The 17,773-nt window shown below is 37.5% G+C and overlaps 2 protein-coding genes across 2 annotated transcripts; both read right to left on the bottom strand.

Moving 5' to 3' along the window:
- Positions 1–8,140: 8,140 nt before the first annotated feature.
- On the bottom strand, positions 8,141–13,940 carry LOC131951758 (uncharacterized). Its single transcript, XM_059314144.1, has 6 exons — positions 13,856–13,940; positions 11,711–11,871; positions 11,449–11,579; positions 11,031–11,175; positions 9,545–9,660; positions 8,141–8,319 (listed from the first exon to the last, which is right to left on the bottom strand). The coding sequence occupies exons 1-6, from the start codon at positions 13,938–13,940 to the stop codon at positions 8,208–8,210; spliced, it is 750 nt and encodes a 249-aa protein (XP_059170127.1). The 3' UTR covers positions 8,141–8,207.
- A 1,971-nt stretch (positions 13,941–15,911) lies between these two features.
- On the bottom strand, positions 15,912–17,313 carry LOC131951779 (uncharacterized; the record flags this gene model as incomplete). The annotated part of the gene is made up of 3 exons (XM_059314174.1): positions 15,912–16,026; positions 16,696–16,811; positions 17,169–17,313. Coding segments are annotated over 3 exons (316 nt in total), but the record flags the coding sequence as incomplete, so codon positions are not given.
- Positions 17,314–17,773: the final 460 nt, after the last annotated feature.

Here is a 17,773-nt window from a genome sequence, read left to right as displayed (position 1 = left end):
ATCACTATGTATAAAACCCAGAACAAAAAATGCAGAGAAAGACTTTACCATTCTGCAGATTATTAATTAACCTTCAACCAAATAGCCATAGGGATATGGTTATGTTTGATAATTTGCGTTAGGATTAGGGTTTAGGTTAGGGTTAGGATTAGGGTTAGTGTAGTGACGAAATGCCCCCCCCCCACCATATACAACAGTACTTAAATCAGATTACATGTATTAATTCAACAAGAATATTAGAAATAAGTTAAAACTTTCAGTAATGATGTAAAATAAAATGTACACAACAGAATCAATAAGAAATCGATGTTGTTAGTGCCAAGCTATGGAGTTATTAACTGATCTAATAGAAACAAAGCCGATACGTAGGAACAAGTTCCAATAGTTATTCACTTTAGAAAAAAAATGGATGACTCTAAATTTGTACAGTTTGGAACATGGAGGAGAGAGATGGAAGAAAAAGTGCATGCTACAGGCAAGACCTGGCATGAATTGAAGTAGCTCGCCCAAGACAGAGTGGAATGGCGAAGATTTGTTGCTGCCCTATACTACACTAATGGTGACGACGATTAAGATAAAGATAAGAAATTTTAACAGTAGTATCAAAGAACATAGCCTTTCTTTTTCCACCACAATGAACGGCCCATCAGACTCTACACTGCTCACATTTGCAGTAGATTTCGGTCACGTGGGTTTCATGTATTTTTGTGTGCGTTTGTTTTTACAACCTTATCACAGTAATCCCAATGCGAACAATAAAAGTGCAGGGTGAAAAACCTAAAAATGAAGATTATTTAAAAGAAGTAAAGCGATACAATTTTGGTTATATTTGCCCTGCCTTGCCTTGTCTACCTTGCCTAACTTGCCTACCTTAGCCTAGCCAAGCCTATACCTAGCCTAGCCTTGCCTTGCCTTGCCTATACTAGTCTAGCCTAGCCTAGCCTAGCCTAGCCTAGCCTAGCCTAGCCTAGCCTAGCTTAGCCTAGCCTAGCCTAGCCTAGCCTAGCCTAGCCTAGCCTAGCCTAGCCTAGCCTAGCCTAGCCTAGCCTTTCATTGCCTTGGCATTTCTTGCCTTGCCTACCTAAGCCTATCCTATCCTACCCTACCCTACCCTACCCTACCCTACCCTACCCTACCCTACCCTACCCTACCTTATCCTATCCTATCCTATCCTATCCTATCCTATCCTATCCTATCCTATCCTATCCTATCCTATCCTATCCTATCCTATCCTATCCTATCCTATCCTATCCTATCCTATCCTTATCTTGCCTTGCCTTGTCTACCTAAGCCTAGCCTAGTCTAGCCTAGCCTAGCCTAGCCTAGCCTGGCCTAGCCTAGCCTAGCCTAGCCTAGCCTAGCCTAGCCTAGCCTAGCCTAGCCTAGCCTAGCCTAACCTAGCCTAACCTAGCCTTGCCTAGGCTAGGCTAGCCTCAGAGGCGTAGCGACCCTTCCCGGCGCCCGGGGACAAACTTTCGATTTGCACCACCCCTCGAACTTTTCATTCGCACCCCCCCCCTCCCTCTCAAACTTTCGATGTGCACCCCCCCCCCCCCTCGAACTTTTCATTTGCATCCCGTCTCAAACTTTCGATTTGCACCCCCCTCGAACTTTTCATTTGCACCACCCCTCAAACTTTCAATTTGGCGCCCCCCCCCCATCAGGTCGGCGCCCGGACACATATGTCCCCCCCGCCCCCCCCCCTCGCTACGCCTCTGCCTAGCCTAGCCTAGCCTAGCCTTGCCTGCCTTGCCTTGCCCTAGCCTAACCTAGCCTTGCCTTTCCTAGCCTTGCCAGGCCTAGCTTAGCTTAGCAAATAACATGTTTATAAATCTACAAAATGGTTGGGTGTTGAAAGGCTAAACATCTTTAGGGATTACAGGAATAATTTAAAAATGGACACCATATTTTAATACTAAAATAATGTTTACGGTGCCGTAAATTGGACATGTGAAGAGAGTGGAATGGGATATTTCCTTAAAGTTGTAACTTAACAGAGATGTTAAGGTATGTTAGGGGTTTAATATTTAAAGAGAACTTAATGTTAAGTTGAGCTTAAGGGTAAGATTGAGCTGAATGTTAACACTGAGGTAATGTTTGCAATGAGACACACAATGAAGATTTAGTTCACAAGACAACAAACACACATACAAGATTTATTTCACAACCTGATACACATACAAGATTTAGTTCACAGGACCTGAGACACATAAAATATTTAGTTCAAAGGACCTGAGACACACATACAAGATTTATTTCACAACCTGATACACATACAAGATTTATTTCACAACCTGATACACATGCAGGATTTAGTTCACAGGACCTGAGACACACATACAAGATTTATTTCACAACCTGATACACATGCAGGATTTAGTTCACAGGACCTGAGAGACACACACAAGATTTATTTCACAACCTGATACACATGCAGGATTTAGTTCACAGGACCTGAGAGACACACACAAGATTTATTTCACAACCTGATACACATACAAGATTTATTTCACAGGACCTGAGACACACATACAAGATTTATTTCACAACCTGATACACATACAAGATTTATTTCACAACCTGATACACATGCAGGATTTAGTTCACAGGACCTGAGACACACATACAAGATTTATTTCACAACCTGATACACATACAAGATTTATTTCACAACCTGATACACATGCAGGATTTAGTTCACAGGACCTGAGACACATAAAATATTTAGTTCAAAGGACCTGAGACACACATACAAGATTTATTTCACAACCTGATACACATACAAGATTTATTTCACAACCTGATACACATGCAGGATTTAGTTCACAGGACCTGAGACACACATACAAGATTTATTTCACAACCTGATACACATACAAGATTTATTTCACAACCTGATACACATGCAGGATTTAGTTCACAGGACCTGAGACACACATACAAGATTTATTTCACAACCTGATACACATACAAGATTTATTTCACAACCTGATACACATGCAGGATTTAGTTCACAGGACCTGAGACACACATACAGGATTTATTTCACAACCTGATACACATACAAGATTTAGTTCAAAGGACCTGAGACACACATACAAGATTTATTTCACAACCTGATACACATGCAGGATTTAGTTCACAGGACCTGAGACACACATACAGGATTTATTTCACAACCTGATACACATACAAGATTTAGTTCACAGGACCTGAGACACACATACAAGATTTATTTCACAACCTGATACACATACAAGATTTATTTCACAACCTGATACACATACAAGATTTATTTCACAACCTGATACACATACAAGATTTAGTTCACAGGACCTGAGACACACATACAAGATTTATTTCACAACCTGATACACATACAAGATTTATTTCACAACCTGATACACATACAAGATTTAGTTCAAAGGACCTGAGACACACATACAAGATTTATTTCACAACCTGATACACATACAACATTTAGTTCGCAGGACCTGAGAGACACATACAAGATTTAGTTTACAGGACCTGATACACATACAAGATTAGAGAAAGCACAAGTTATGATGACGTTTTAGTGTGTGCACGGTGAAGTAGCTTCTACATTTAATCCATTTTTCTTAAACTAATTACTTAATCAAAATGGTGTGAAATCCACCTGACATCATACCGCAACTGCCGATGTAGACAAGACTTACATTTTCAAATTTAGAACGGACTAAAAAGAATCTATTAAAAGGGCTCCATGAAATAAAAATCTGAGGAACATGATTGTCAGGACAAATTATCTCAAAGACAAGTTATCTGACTGACAAAATATATTCACAAGGTATCTCAGACATTATATCTCAAGATAAAATATCTACGGTATTAAGGTTTAGTAACTCAATGTGAAAGTATGTAATTATAGTGGAATGCTATAGTTATTTAGTTCTGCTTGGAGATATTTCCTTTCAGATACGGTATACTAAAACGAGTTAGTTCAAAATTATTGTTCAAAACATGTGATACACACAGACACACACACATCTACATTGCTTTATATATATATATATAGATAATGAAGGTCTGAAATTATCTAGATCTAGATAGAATTATCTAGATCTAGATTCTAGGAATCGTTTGCTTAAGTCTTACTTAAGTATAGTTTTTGCGTAACTCTTGCTAGATCTAAATTAGACCTATTCTAGATAGATCTAGGTCTAGATAGATAAATCACTGTCACAGACTGTATTATTGGGTATGTTTATTATATTGTGTTTTACATGAAGTTGCAAACATGTTTTTGTTTTCTGGCACATGATCCTGCCCTACTAGCATTGTACTTTGTAAATTTTGTTGCACAAAATTTTATTTGAAGGGGGGACGTGTCACAGACTGTATTATTGGGTATGTTTATTATATTGTGTTTTACATGAAGTTGCATGAATGTAGAGTACCTGGCCAACGGAAGGACTGTCTGAGCAACTCGTCATGTATTTTTCCATGCTTTTGTGAGATCGCTCATTGACGTAAGAGGGTGTGGGGAAATTGCGAGACGCGAAAAGCGAAATGGCGAGGCGGGAAAATGCGAGAAGGGCGCGAAAACGGTCGGTCACGTGACTTTTTTGTTTCGCATTTTACCACAACCCGATACTTACGCTGGGTGGTGTTGAAATGCGAAGATTTCTGCGAAAAATTTACCGCACCCGATTTTCAGTGGTATTTGGTCCAGACTTCAAAGACGTTTCGTTTACATTGTTAAAACTTCCGATTTTTCCGTCGCTAGACATACTGATGATTTGTCTACTCCCCCCCCCATCTTTTGTGTCGACTTAGAATACCACCTTGTTCGAAACCGACGGAAATACCGCCGACGATAGATCAACTTCTTTCTTTTGTGTGGAACGCCGAAGCCGCCGAAACCGTCTTTGAATATCGCCGTGCCGCCGCAAACATATTTTTGTATTGTTGCATAGAAATGTGTGACGTCACACTATAAAAAAGCAATGTTAGAAAAAGAATTTTAGACGTTTTTCGTGTTTTAGAAAACTGTTTTCATAAATTGTAATAGGAATTGATTAAAATACAGAAATTAGACAAGATTTTGGGAAAATATCGATGTTTTAAAAAAAATTCAACTGCAATTTTGAGGGGGGGGTTGTGGACTGAGGTGTGACGTCATTTTAGTGGGAGGGGGGGGGGTCTGGATTTTTGTGAAAATGTGTGACGGAGGGGAGGGGGAGGGGGGTAAAAATCGTCATTTATGGATGGCCCCTTTTAGCTATTAAATGGTAGTTTTGTCCATAGCGGACTTTATTCAGATTATCTACAGACGCACTTTTTTCCCCATTATGTTCATATTCGTGTTCTGTGCTAGCACAATATAAATGGGAGTCTAATGAACTGGTGGGTTGGATGTACTATGTGTGAAAGATGGTGTGACGAGGCAGTGGCGTAGCGAGGTCGGGTGTCATCCGGTGCGGAACTTAATGGCGTTGCGACCCTTCCCGGGGACAAACTTTCAAGTTTTCGATTTGCACCCCCCCTCAAACTTTCGATTTGCACCCCCCCTCAAGTTTTTCTCTATATATTTTCCTATTTTTTGCCTTGGTGTCACCCCCCTAAATGGTGTCACCCGGTGCGGTCCGCACCCCCCGCCCCCCCCCCCCCTCGCTACGCCCCTGTGACGAGGTGTGTTTGATTAATGCTAGGACTGTTTCAGAAGATTTTGTTTGTAAATTTTGTTTGTAATTAAAATTACTTAATAAAAAATAAATTACACTTTTGAGAATTGTTTATACTTTTACACTTTTTGCAAGTACAACAATCCATGAATACATGTTGCAGAATATCTCTCCTGCTGACAAAATTATACCAATTCACAATGACACAGCTCACGTTTGTATAAACATGAGCGGGCTAGATTTTTAAATTAATGCCGACTGAGATGGGATTTTCCTCTCGCTAACGAGAGCGGGCGATGACAGTAGCACAGCAACGATGTTTTGATTTTTTTAATAGATCTAGATCTATCTATCTTCTTAGTATCTATCTATATATATATAATAAAATCTAGATAAAAAATTACAACATACAACACCCGTGTTAAAGGGTATGGCTACATGCTAGTTTATTTTAAAACAAAAAAAAATAATTTAAATAAATAAAGATGAAATAAGCATGAAAAAAAACTTTTTTTCGCAAAAAGTGTCTCGCTATTTACCCTTGATTCTGCAGGTATGTCTTGCATGATCTTCTCGCATTTTCCCGCCTCGCCATTTCGCTTTTCGCGTCTCGCAATTTCCCCACACCCGACGTAAGAAGAAAGAATGGAACGTATAAAAGGGGGAGCGCAAGGTGAACGAGGTGTGCTTGCCTGTAACTGTGTAGTAAGATGTAAGATGTCACCACGTCAGTTTGTTCTAGACTATAATGTAATAGTCAATTTTCTACTGTGGAATATTATTATTATTTCTTATGGATCCATGTAAATAAAGTTTGAAGTTACAAAGCACTGTTGCTCGTATTCTTGGATGAACGAACCCACAATAACGACAGTATCATCCTATAAACAATATTACTGTTGTTACAATCACAAAGATTTATATCAAGTATTTAAGGACTAAAAAAATGTATTATGATTTTAAAATGGATTGTATTTTTATCTAATTAATCTTTGGTTTGTATCTAATTAATCTTTGGTTTTACCTAGATTCTAGATCTAGATCTATAAATAACTTTCTTGGCCACCTGATATTTAGATCTATAAATAAATAGATAACTTTCTTGGACATATTGTAGAGCTAGAGAAATTTATTGTAAAACTAAATAAAAAAAGAGAGTTGAAAATTTATATAAGTGTTGGAATGTAATAAAAACAGCAAACGGGCGTATTGTTGAAGTTATAGCAGATAGAAAATTAGCTTGAGAACGCGTTAAACTTTTGAATTGGCCACAAAATCTATGATGGAAGCCGCCATTTTATTGTACTAAAAAGTAAACAAATTATGTGACGTGATTTTTTAGTCAAAGTTAAGCCCTTGTTTGAAAATTTTAAAATTAATGTGGTTAATCTACCTATGAATTAATCAATAAATTAATTAACGTCTTAAAATAAAATTTGTGATTAACAGTCTGTCTGAAAAGAAAAATTGTTCTCTACCTACATACTATTTTACAGCCGTACACATAGTGCAGATTCTCTCCAGTAGCAAATCAGACAAACAAATAATTATTCAAACATGTAAACAAAGTTGAGTTTTAGTAGTATAGAGATAATTTGGTTTTAATTTTTCTAACAGGTATTGGTAGCCTATGTTATTTTGAATATGTCGGATTTTAACTATTTAGTTATTTTTTTTTTGCTTTGTCACTAATATCGTTCAACGGGTAGTAAAGTAAATTGCGTTTTGACCAATAACTATTTTAAAAATTATGTTTTTCCAAATAAGTATAACAGTACGATTATAGGCCTACGAGCCGACCCGCGGTGTATCATACGCCGCTATTTAGTTGTTTTTCTACTTTTCAGTAATTCATAATTTGTGAATTCGACAGTACCAATGCTGCCACTGAAAATATTTGCTTTAAAACACTAAACCCCCATCCCCCGTGAAAGCAGCCTCCTCTTAGTTACCTCCTCTAAGTTTAAAATACTTTCAAACTGAATTATCTGCCCCTAATAGCCGTCACCAAACTAAACATTTAGCGTGAACTACAACTCACCTGACCGTGTGAGGGGGGGGGGTGGGGGTGGGTGGGGAAGGGAGGTAGCGATAGAGAGGAAGAGAGGGGACTGCATGGCGCGCGCTTGCAGCTTGTTTTCTAACGGCTCCCAGAAGAGAATTATATATATAGATAGATAATTTACGTGAAACGTGTACCCATGGCTAGTATATATATATATATATATATATATATATATATATATATATATATATATATATATATATATATATATATATATATATATATATATATATATATATATATATATATATATATTTATATATAATCAAAAGCGTACAAATAACAAAAAAAGGTATTTTTATAAATTGCATTTGATATTTTAATGAACAATAAACAGATCAGTCAGTTTGTGCCTAATACATATATCTGTCAACTTTAAAGCCTCCATGATCTGTAGAGTCCCCTGACTAGTCAATATGTACTTTGGTGTCGGCATACTTTCTGATGATCGCTTTTCTCACTCTTGCCACACGTTGTCACAGAATTCCCAACTCCTCACCCCCGTCAGTGTCACGTTGGTCATGGACGACCCCCTTGTGACATGGATCTGTCAAGTTTCCAGCCACCATAAGCCGCAGTGGCTGAAACCTGTGGTCAGTGGAACAACCATTTAATTTGAATACGTCGTTATTTTGTTTGAATAACAATTGAAAAACGTTATAGATCAAGTGTTATCTGCAAAAAGAACCAGAGTTTGGTAGTCGTACCGCTCCACGCTTCAATCAAATTAATTTAGTCTACGACTAAAGTCTGAAAAGAACTATCCGAATGCCGATTATCAAACTGCCGTTTCCTTATTGGGACGTTTGGCATCCTTTATATTACCTTTGACAAATGTCCTCAGCAACGAACTTATTACAAGCATCATATATCTACCAAATTCCATTTAAAAAACTTTTATTTATGTTCTTAACATGTCCTTTTTTACATGTCGTCAGCATGTTCTAAATCTCATGCCCCCTTTTTTTTTGTCTCCATTATATCATAATGTCCTACCACGTCCTCTACAACATATCCTATGTATTTCATCTCCCTAAAAAGCCCTATAAATATCCTATCCATATTATATAAGCCTTACAAAGTTACTGCATTTGCTCTACAAACTTAGGGATCGTCCATAAATGACGTCACACTCACAGGGGGGAGGGGGGGGGGGTACGTAATTTTGTGACGGTGTGTGACGAGGGGGAGGGGGGGGGGGTTCAGATGGTGCGACGTCACACTTTTGAATTTAAAAAAAAAGCAATGTTAGAAAACGAATTTTAGACGTTATTTCGCGTTTTAGAAAACTGTTTTAATAAATTGCAAAAGGATTTGATTAAAATACTCTATGTTGACAGAGTTCAGACAAGATTTTCGAAAAAATATCGATGTTTTAAGAAAAATTCAACTGCAATTCTGAGGTGGGTTGTAGGCTGAGGTGTGACGTCATTTTAGGGGGCAGTGTTTCTTCCAGACTTTTTTCTCCGGGGGGGGGGGGGCACTTGAAATTTTCGGAGGGGGGGGGGGCGGTAGACTTTCTTTGGGGGGGGGGGCAGACACTGTTAAAAGTATATATTTTCTATATAAACTATATACATTTCATTTCGTTCGGGGAGAGGGGGGGGGGGGCGGTAAAATTTTTTCGGGGGGGGGGGAGGGGGGGGGGGGGCTTTGCCTCCCCGAAGAGATGCCTGGAAGAAACTCTGTTAGGGGGTGGGGCTCGCTTTTTGTGACGATGTGTGACGGAGGGGAGGTAAAAATCGTCAAAAAAGCGTGACGTCATTTATGGATCACCCCCTAATATCCATAAAGTGACCGACTCTCCACATACCTTGGCCCAGTCCTGATATGAATTATTGGAACTTGATCGTACTCCATGTCTTTCCTGATGGCAATGATCACAACTATCGAATCACAGGTCACTATCATCTCATACGTTGGTAACACCTGAGGAAAAAAGGTAAATTGAGATCATTTATCAAGTATGGGGTCATCCTTTTATGACGTCCACAATTTTTTTCGGATTTTGGACCCCCCCCCTCCCCCCACAAAAATCCACCTTTTTTCCTTATAAAAGTCCATATGCCTCCGCAAAAGTCAGTTTTGTTCGGACCCCCCCCCCCGCGTGTAGACGTCATAAATGGATGACGCCTATGGTTAAAAGGATCGCTAAAGCCACACATAAGGACCTAAATCAAGTTGAACAGTTACGTCATGCGTGGTCATTCTAATCAACTTTCACATAACAATAAGGGTTATATGTATATATATATATATATATATATATATATATATATATATATATATATATATATATATATATATATATGTACATATATGTACATCTCAAACAGTCTCTGTTAATATATAAAGCTCAAATGGTCTCTCTTGAAATATAAAGCTCAAACGGTCTCTGTATGTGGCGGACAAAGAACGGACTATAGAACAATATAGTAAAAACTTGAGTTAATCGCCATAGTGTAATACACTTAAAGTGTTTATTATCTAAATGAATCCCAAATGAATCCTTAACAAAATAACGATTTTGTAAAACAAGTTTCATTTTCCAAACTAAACATTTTAATTAACGTCACGTGGAATAACTAAAGTCAAAGAAACTACGTTCGTTTTAAACTGTGAGATTATGCATAAGATTTGGCATTATAGTCATTTACTAAGTTGAATCAGGTAGTTCCGCCGGCGCCCCGGCAGGGTAAGATTTTTACGTTTGTTTTTAAGTTTGTGTTTATGTTCTCCGTTATTGTTTGCGCTTAGGTTTACGTCTGTGTTTGTGTTTGTTGCGGTGTGTTTGTACTTTTGTTTGCGTTAATGTTTGCGTTTGTAAATGCGTTAGTGTTTGCATTTTTGTTTGTGCTTACGTTTGTGTTTGCTTTTCTGTTTGCGGTTACGTTTGTGTTTATGTTTGTGTTTGTATTTTGGTTTGCGTTTTTGTTTGCGTAAGCTTATGTGTTTGCGTTTGCTTTTGTCTTTGGGTTTGCGATAGTTGTTGGATTATGGTTTGTGTTTTCGTTTGTGTTTGTGTTTGCGTATATGCTTATGTTTGTGTTTTTGTTTTTGTGTTTGCGTTTTTGTTTGTGTTTGTGTTTTCGTTTTTGTTTGCGTTTATGTTTAGGTTTTGGTTGATTGTGGATAGGGTTAATTCGAAAAGTGATATAGGCCTATTTCCTAAACCCGGGCAATTCCAGGTAACACACAAGTCATGGTACTTTCCCGGACGGCTATTATATAAGTAAATTAAAAAAACCAATAACAGCACCGTTTACAGAACAAAACATGTTGGGGGACGTGTTACTCACCTCCTGGTCCTGTACAGTACAGTCAGGCCAAGAAATCTTGTATGTGACGTCATCAACCCTATCCACCCGGATCTTACACTCTTCTTTTGTGGTCAAGTCACTAGCGGTCAAATTCATGACCTCAGCAGCTGTGAACGGCTTGGACCTATATATATATATATATATATACATATATATATATATATATATATATATATATATATATATATATATATATATATATATATATATATATATATATATATAAATATATAAATAAATAAATAAATGTATATATATAAATATTATATATATATATATATATATATATATATATATATATATATATATTTATATATATATATATATATATATATATGCGAATTTCCTTACTCAGATTTAGATCCCACTAAAATGTTTTCCACAAACAAATACCTACATGTCGTTGGGAGGTGTGGTGATGTTGTACGGTTGCATGAAGATCTGCTCGTTGTCGTCCTCCCATATGATAAGGATCACCCGTCGTCGTAGGATCTTCCCAAGACGCTGTTCAAACAGATACGTAATTTCCTGCAACATACGGGGCATGAAATCAAGGGTTTAAAGATCATTCTGAACGTCGAATTTCTTTGGATAAATAATTCTAGTTGATAAATAAACACAGGTAAAGAAATGAGAACCAACGAAAAAAAAAATGTCACCGGTGCTAGAGCAGGAATCTCTACTGGAGTTATCCTCCCCACCGAGTAGTAGGGTTTATCGGGGTCAATCTCATCTTCCGATTCATAGGCCTGGATTTGCCTGACGTCAGAGAAATAGCCGTCGAACAGGTAGAGGAAGTTCAACAGCTTGTGTGATAGGACTGGGGATGTAAAGAATCTATATATATAATTCTCTTCTGGGAGACGCTAGAAAACAAGCTGTAAGCGCGCTCCCTACCACCCCACCCCTACATGGTCTGGTGAGCTGTGGTTCACGCTAAATGTTTACAATCATAGAGCGGGTTTAGTGACGGCTATTAGGGGCAGATAATTTAGTTTGAAACTATTTTAAACTTAGGGGAGGTAACTAAGAGGAGGTTGCTTTCACGGGGGGTGGGGGGATGGGTGGTGGGGGGGTGTAGGTAGGGGTTGGGGGAAAGGAGGGTGGGGGTAGTATCGTTCTTGAAGCAAATATTTTCAGTGGCAGCATTGGTACTGTCGAATTCACAAATTACTGAAAAGTAGAAAATAAAACAACTAAATAGCGGTGTATAATATGCCGCGGGTCGGCTCGTCACAATATATTAAGCGTTGACTTGACTGTGGTCGGATTTGGTTTTACTTAAAGTACAGATTTATACAGTACAATCTTGTAGAACAATAATTGAACTTTAGTGGAGCAAACGTATATTTGTATACAAAGATTTTGATAACTGCTCAGTAAATTTACAAATTTCTTTACTGAAATTTTTATCCTTCTAAGATCTTTCTTTTACTATTTAAAACTAAAGTTCAAACTAGAGAGGAGTTAATTATTTCAGCAATAATCGTCTACGAAATTTGGGGGAGCAGAGGCGTAGCGAGGTCGGGTGTCACCCGGTGCGGCACCTTATGGTGCCACCCCCCAGAGGCGTGGCGACCCTTCCCGGGGACAAACTTTGAATTTTCGATTTGCATCCCCCCATCAAACTTTTGATTTGCCCCCCCCCCCCTGAAACTTTCGATTTGCACCCCCCTGAAACATCGATTTTGCCACCCCCTCCTAAAATTTTTCTCTATATATTTTGCTATTTTTTGCCTTGGTGTCACCCCCCCCCTAAATGGTGTCACCCGGTGCGGTACGCACCCCCCGCCCCCTCTCGCTACGCCTCTGGGGGGGGGGGGGAGTGAGCCCCCTGATACGTTTAGTAATGTTGTTTTATAAAGGTAAGTACGAGGATGGTACTTCCAGTGGAATTTGGCTTCAGAAATATTGAAATCTTTTGCAAAGCCGCTCGTCCTTTGAGAAAACATGCAAAGGCAAAATATTATTAGAATATACTGCTTTACTATTAGATTATCGAGCTCTGTAGGTTTTAGAGGAATTTGAAATAAAGTAAACTTTCCGTTTTCAAGAAGCCAGGTTTCGTCCGACTCGGAGTGATGTAAAAAGTCGAGTTTTATGAATGAAAGTAGGCTACATGTAAGAAATAAGTATTTCTATTGTAAATCTGTATCAGTCCTCACTAGCCGATGATGACAACTGTAATACTAAAGCGAACATGCAAGGCAAGCTGACGCTGTAAATTACATGTCTGAGGCAAACAAACGAGTACAACACATCCTCCAAACTCGGTATAAGAGACAGTATGAGAGACAGTAAAACTGATGACGAGAAAGGGTTGGAGTGGTCGAGTCGGTAAAGCTCATGGTTGCTAAACCGAAAAGTCTTGAGTTCGAACTCTCGAGCAGATGAGGGACCCAGGGGACAGCCTTTCTTCTAGGAGAGACAACTCCAAAATCAAACAACTGCTGCCTTGTAGTTTGTTCTTGGTTGGACAAAGGGCTATGGAAGCAAATCTAAAAAGAAAAGCAGGCTGAAATCGGAGTCATAACTTTTTGACACATATACTCAATTGTGTTGGAGGCGTGCAAAATCTGATGGTTGTAAAATTTGAAAAAGTCTCGAGTTCAAACCCTCTGGCAGATAAGTCTCGATCCCCTCCAACACTAAAAATTAAGAACGAAGAAGAAGAAGAAGTTCACTGGAAAGGAAAAGACGGAAAACAAATAATCGCATAAAAAGAAGCTCGCAACTAAAATATCAAGCGTTAAAAAATGCGTAAAATAAGTCTTGATAAGTTGACATTCACCCTGAAAGTTTACCTGGTGTATTCCCACTTTTTTGATTGGCTGTGCTGGAACCGCAAGCAATCAGCAACACCAATGCCGTGTAGCAAGTTGACGTCATTCTCATTGAACATGTATTCTATCTCGCTTTGTAAACGCGTACAGTGCTAAACTGGTAGTACTATTAGATGTAGGAGCAGTATATAAATTCTGGGTATTTATACACATCTCTGCATGTTCATTGCCTATAAAACTAACGCAAGATAATTAATTTATGCAGTTTAACTCAGTAGTTCTCAAATCTTTACTTGAGTACTTATCTTATAGGCTGTACACAAACATGTTCGTTCTAATGTTTTTGTGTGTTTAAGAGGATAAAACTAACCATTACATGAAAGCCACCATCTCATTTCACGTATGATCCTGCATAACTTGTATAACACGGGTATATATTCCAATAGATTTAGAAGCATTGGTGTAACAAATATCGTTGACACAACATCAAATATCGATGAAAATAAAAACATATTTTCAATTTATTGTTATTCACTAGAGCAAATAAAAAAAAATTATGCGTAAACATAATCTATTGTTGTGAAAGTAAGTTTACCCACATAGAAAGGGAAATAAAGTACATTTTTAAGTAATGGTAATTCACACGAGCACATAAAAAAACAAAACACGTTTTTGCAACGTAAAAATAAAACTAGTTGACGGCGTGATCGATGTAAAAAAAAAACAAAAAAACCCCGAAAGTTTTGAGTATGAAGTACGACCGAGTCCCCTCAGCTGTTATGGGTACTTGAATCACGTTATGGAAAAGTAAGGGCGAATGGTCATAGTTCGCAGAGACATTGGAACTCGATGGACTGCCGAGAGTTAACAAAAAAAAAAAGAAATATAAAGACACAAAAATAGAATTTGTGGTCAGCACGTAAAGCAAACCCGCTGAGTATTAATATCTCATACATTTAACCATATATTCAGGTAACTCTGAGCCGGTAAGAAATAGAAGTCCTACCATCTATAAAATTTCGTGTTATTCAACTAGGTCTATGTAGCCTATAGGCTACAGATTTACTGTTTCTAGACTTATGTGGAGACTGTAGATTCGCATGATTTCGCCTAAACATTTATTATTACAACTAGTTTAATATAAAATTTAAAATATGAGACATGACCAACCACAATGACATACACATACACACGTACGTGATTGCGGAAGTGTTTTTTTTTTCTAGCGCAACCTGCTTGCAACTTTAAAATAAATAAATTATAAGGCAAAAGTTGTACCGGTCGTACGTACGGTGATCATGATTCATTGTTCGGTATGAAATCTATACGCGTGCACCGATTCAATTTATTGGTGCGCGGACCTTTGACCACAGGTGCTTTGACCATAGGGGCTTTGACCATAGGGGCTTTGACCAAAGGGGCTTTGACCATAGGGGTTTTGACCACAGCGGGGCTTTGAACATAACGGGGGTTTGACCATAGGTGTTTTCTCAGCAGAGGGTCTTTGATCACAGGTGGTTTGTCGACGGGTGTTTTATCACAAGGGCCGTGTGCGGCTTTGATCACAGGTGTTTTGTGTATATAGGGTCTTTGATTACAGGTGTTTTGTGTATATAGGGTCTTTGATCACAGGTGGTTTGTATAATGCTTCGTTTGATAACAAGCGCTTTGTCCATTTACGGTAAGGATTAATTTCAAATGTTGTGTAATTATATTTTAAATTGCGGCAAGATGTAATAGCATGTTAATTCATCTGTCATTTAGTTAACCATACAAGTATTACTTCTTTGATTATTCTGTTGGCATGTTTTTTATTCTTTTTTATCATTTGTATATGCTTTGTATTTTCAAGTAATCTACATTATTTATTTGTTAAACGTGTTATATGTCGCATTATTTGTATTCCGTTTATATTTAGAAAATAAATCTATGAGGTCTAGCACCAGTCTTTATGTGGAGACTAAAAATATCGTTCTTGACGTGACGTCTTTTATGGATATGACCCTTAACAGATATTGTTTAATTAGCGAACACTGCTAATGATATTAAAAAACATAATAAAACCGAAATTAGTTTTTGCAAGGTTTTATTTATTTATGAATCTCGAGTAACCCGCTTGGGTCACAAGATCAATTTCTTACTGACAGGGATCCTTGAAGTCTTCTCTCCATAAGGCGGACACCCATGGGAACCTGTTGGATAAGAATATTTAACTCCGTACTTAACACACATTTTCTTCTAAGTATTAAGACTGATAAAATTTCTTGCTAAATTCCTCTACAATTGTATACACTATACTTATCAGTTTTATGCCTACTGTCCTATGGGGTCGTCCATAAATGGACGTCACACTCGTAGGAGGGAGGGGCGGTCCGTAATTTAATGAAGGTGATGAGGGGTAGGGGGGGGGGGGGGTTCAGATGGTGTGACGTCACACTTTTGCATTATAAAAAAGCATGTATAGCAAACGAGTTTTAGCCTTTCTTTCGCGTTTTAGAAAACGGTTTTAAAAGATTGTAATAGGAATTGATCAAAAATATTCTATGTTGACAGAGTTTACGGAAAATATCGATGTTTTAAGAAAAATTTCAACTGCAATTTTGAGCGGGATTGTCGGCTGAGGCGTGACGTCATTTTAGAGGAGGGGGGGTCTGGCTTTTTGTGACGATGTGTGACTGAGGGGGGGGGGGGTGTGTGTGGTGAAAATCGTAAAAAAAAGCGTGTCCTCATTTATGGATGACCCCTATTGTACATGTACAATGTCCTGTTATGGTCCTCTACACTATACTTATGTTACAGGCCTATTGTCCTACCTTACATGTAAAATGTCCTGCTAAGGTCCTCTAAACACGCTTACATACCTGGGTCCCTGCCTTATGTGTACGATGGGTACGGGATCGTATTCCAAATCTTTTTTGTCCTTCGTCAAGGCGACCATGGAGTTACAGGTCCAAGTTAGGTCATAAGCTGGCACTACCTGAAGAGAATATTCAGAAAGAGGCTGTCAACTTTGGATACTTACAAGTGTTACGCAATATCCGGTATCACATGACTTACGAAATATATAAAGTAAGATTTCAGTTGGAAGGGGTGTGCAGCATTTAATGTTTGAGGGATTATTTCGGATATAAGAATTACAAAAAAAGTTATAGAATCTACTTACTAGAGAACAAAAAAAAAAAAAAAAAAAAAAAAAAAAATTTACAAAAAAAAAAAACCACAACAAAAAAACAACAACAAAAAAAACAAACAAAAAATAAACAAACAAAAACCAAAAAAAAAACAAACAAAAAAAAACACTCGATCTATTTTTAGCTTTGAACTTTGAACTCACCCCGTGGTCGTGTACGGTACAGTCTGGCCAAATTGTCTTGTACGTGACGTCATCCACCTTCACCACCCAGATCTTGCACTCGTCTCTTGTGGTCAAGTCACTTGCGGTCAACTTCTTGACTTGGTCAAGTGAGAACGGCTTCGACCTGAGGCAGCAATAAAAGTTCTAAACAAATGCCCTAACAAAAAAATGTGTTGTCTTTTCAGCTACAGACTTGGGGAATATATATATATATATATATATATATATATATATATATATATATATATATATATATATAGTATATATATAAATATATATACATATATATATAAATATTTATATATATATATATATATATATATATATATATATATATATATATATATATATATATATATATATACATTTAATTTGCAATTCATGTAAAAGCATTTTTTAAAAGTGTTATATATATATATATATATATATATATATATATATATATATATATTATATATATATATATATATATATATATATATATATATATATATATATATATTGTATTTAAAAGGGCCGACCCTGAGAGATATAGCACACAATGGAAAGACGCTGTTGTTTTCAACTACTGGATTTATTGACAT

This window comes from Physella acuta, unplaced genomic scaffold (genome assembly GCF_028476545.2).
Source record: "Physella acuta isolate Inbredline_101_S28 unplaced genomic scaffold, ASM2847654v3 ptg000826l, whole genome shotgun sequence".
NCBI classification, from domain to species: Eukaryota; Metazoa; Mollusca; class Gastropoda; family Physidae; genus Physella; species Physella acuta.
Note: the sequence above shows the minus strand (reverse complement) of the source record. Positions and strands in the feature narration are given on the sequence as shown.

Coding starts and splice junctions, on each gene's coding strand:
- LOC131951758 (XM_059314144.1), bottom strand. CDS start 13,940: ATGACGTCAACTTGCTACACGGCATTGGTGTTGCTGATTGCTTGCGGT. Junction 11,176..11,448: donor ACCACACCTCCCAACGACAT/GTAGGTATTTGT, acceptor ATATATATATAG/GTCCAAGCCGTTCACAGCTG. Junction 8,320..9,544: donor CATATCAGGACTGGGCCAAG/GTATGTGGAGAG, acceptor CACTGACCACAG/GTTTCAGCCACTGCGGCTTA.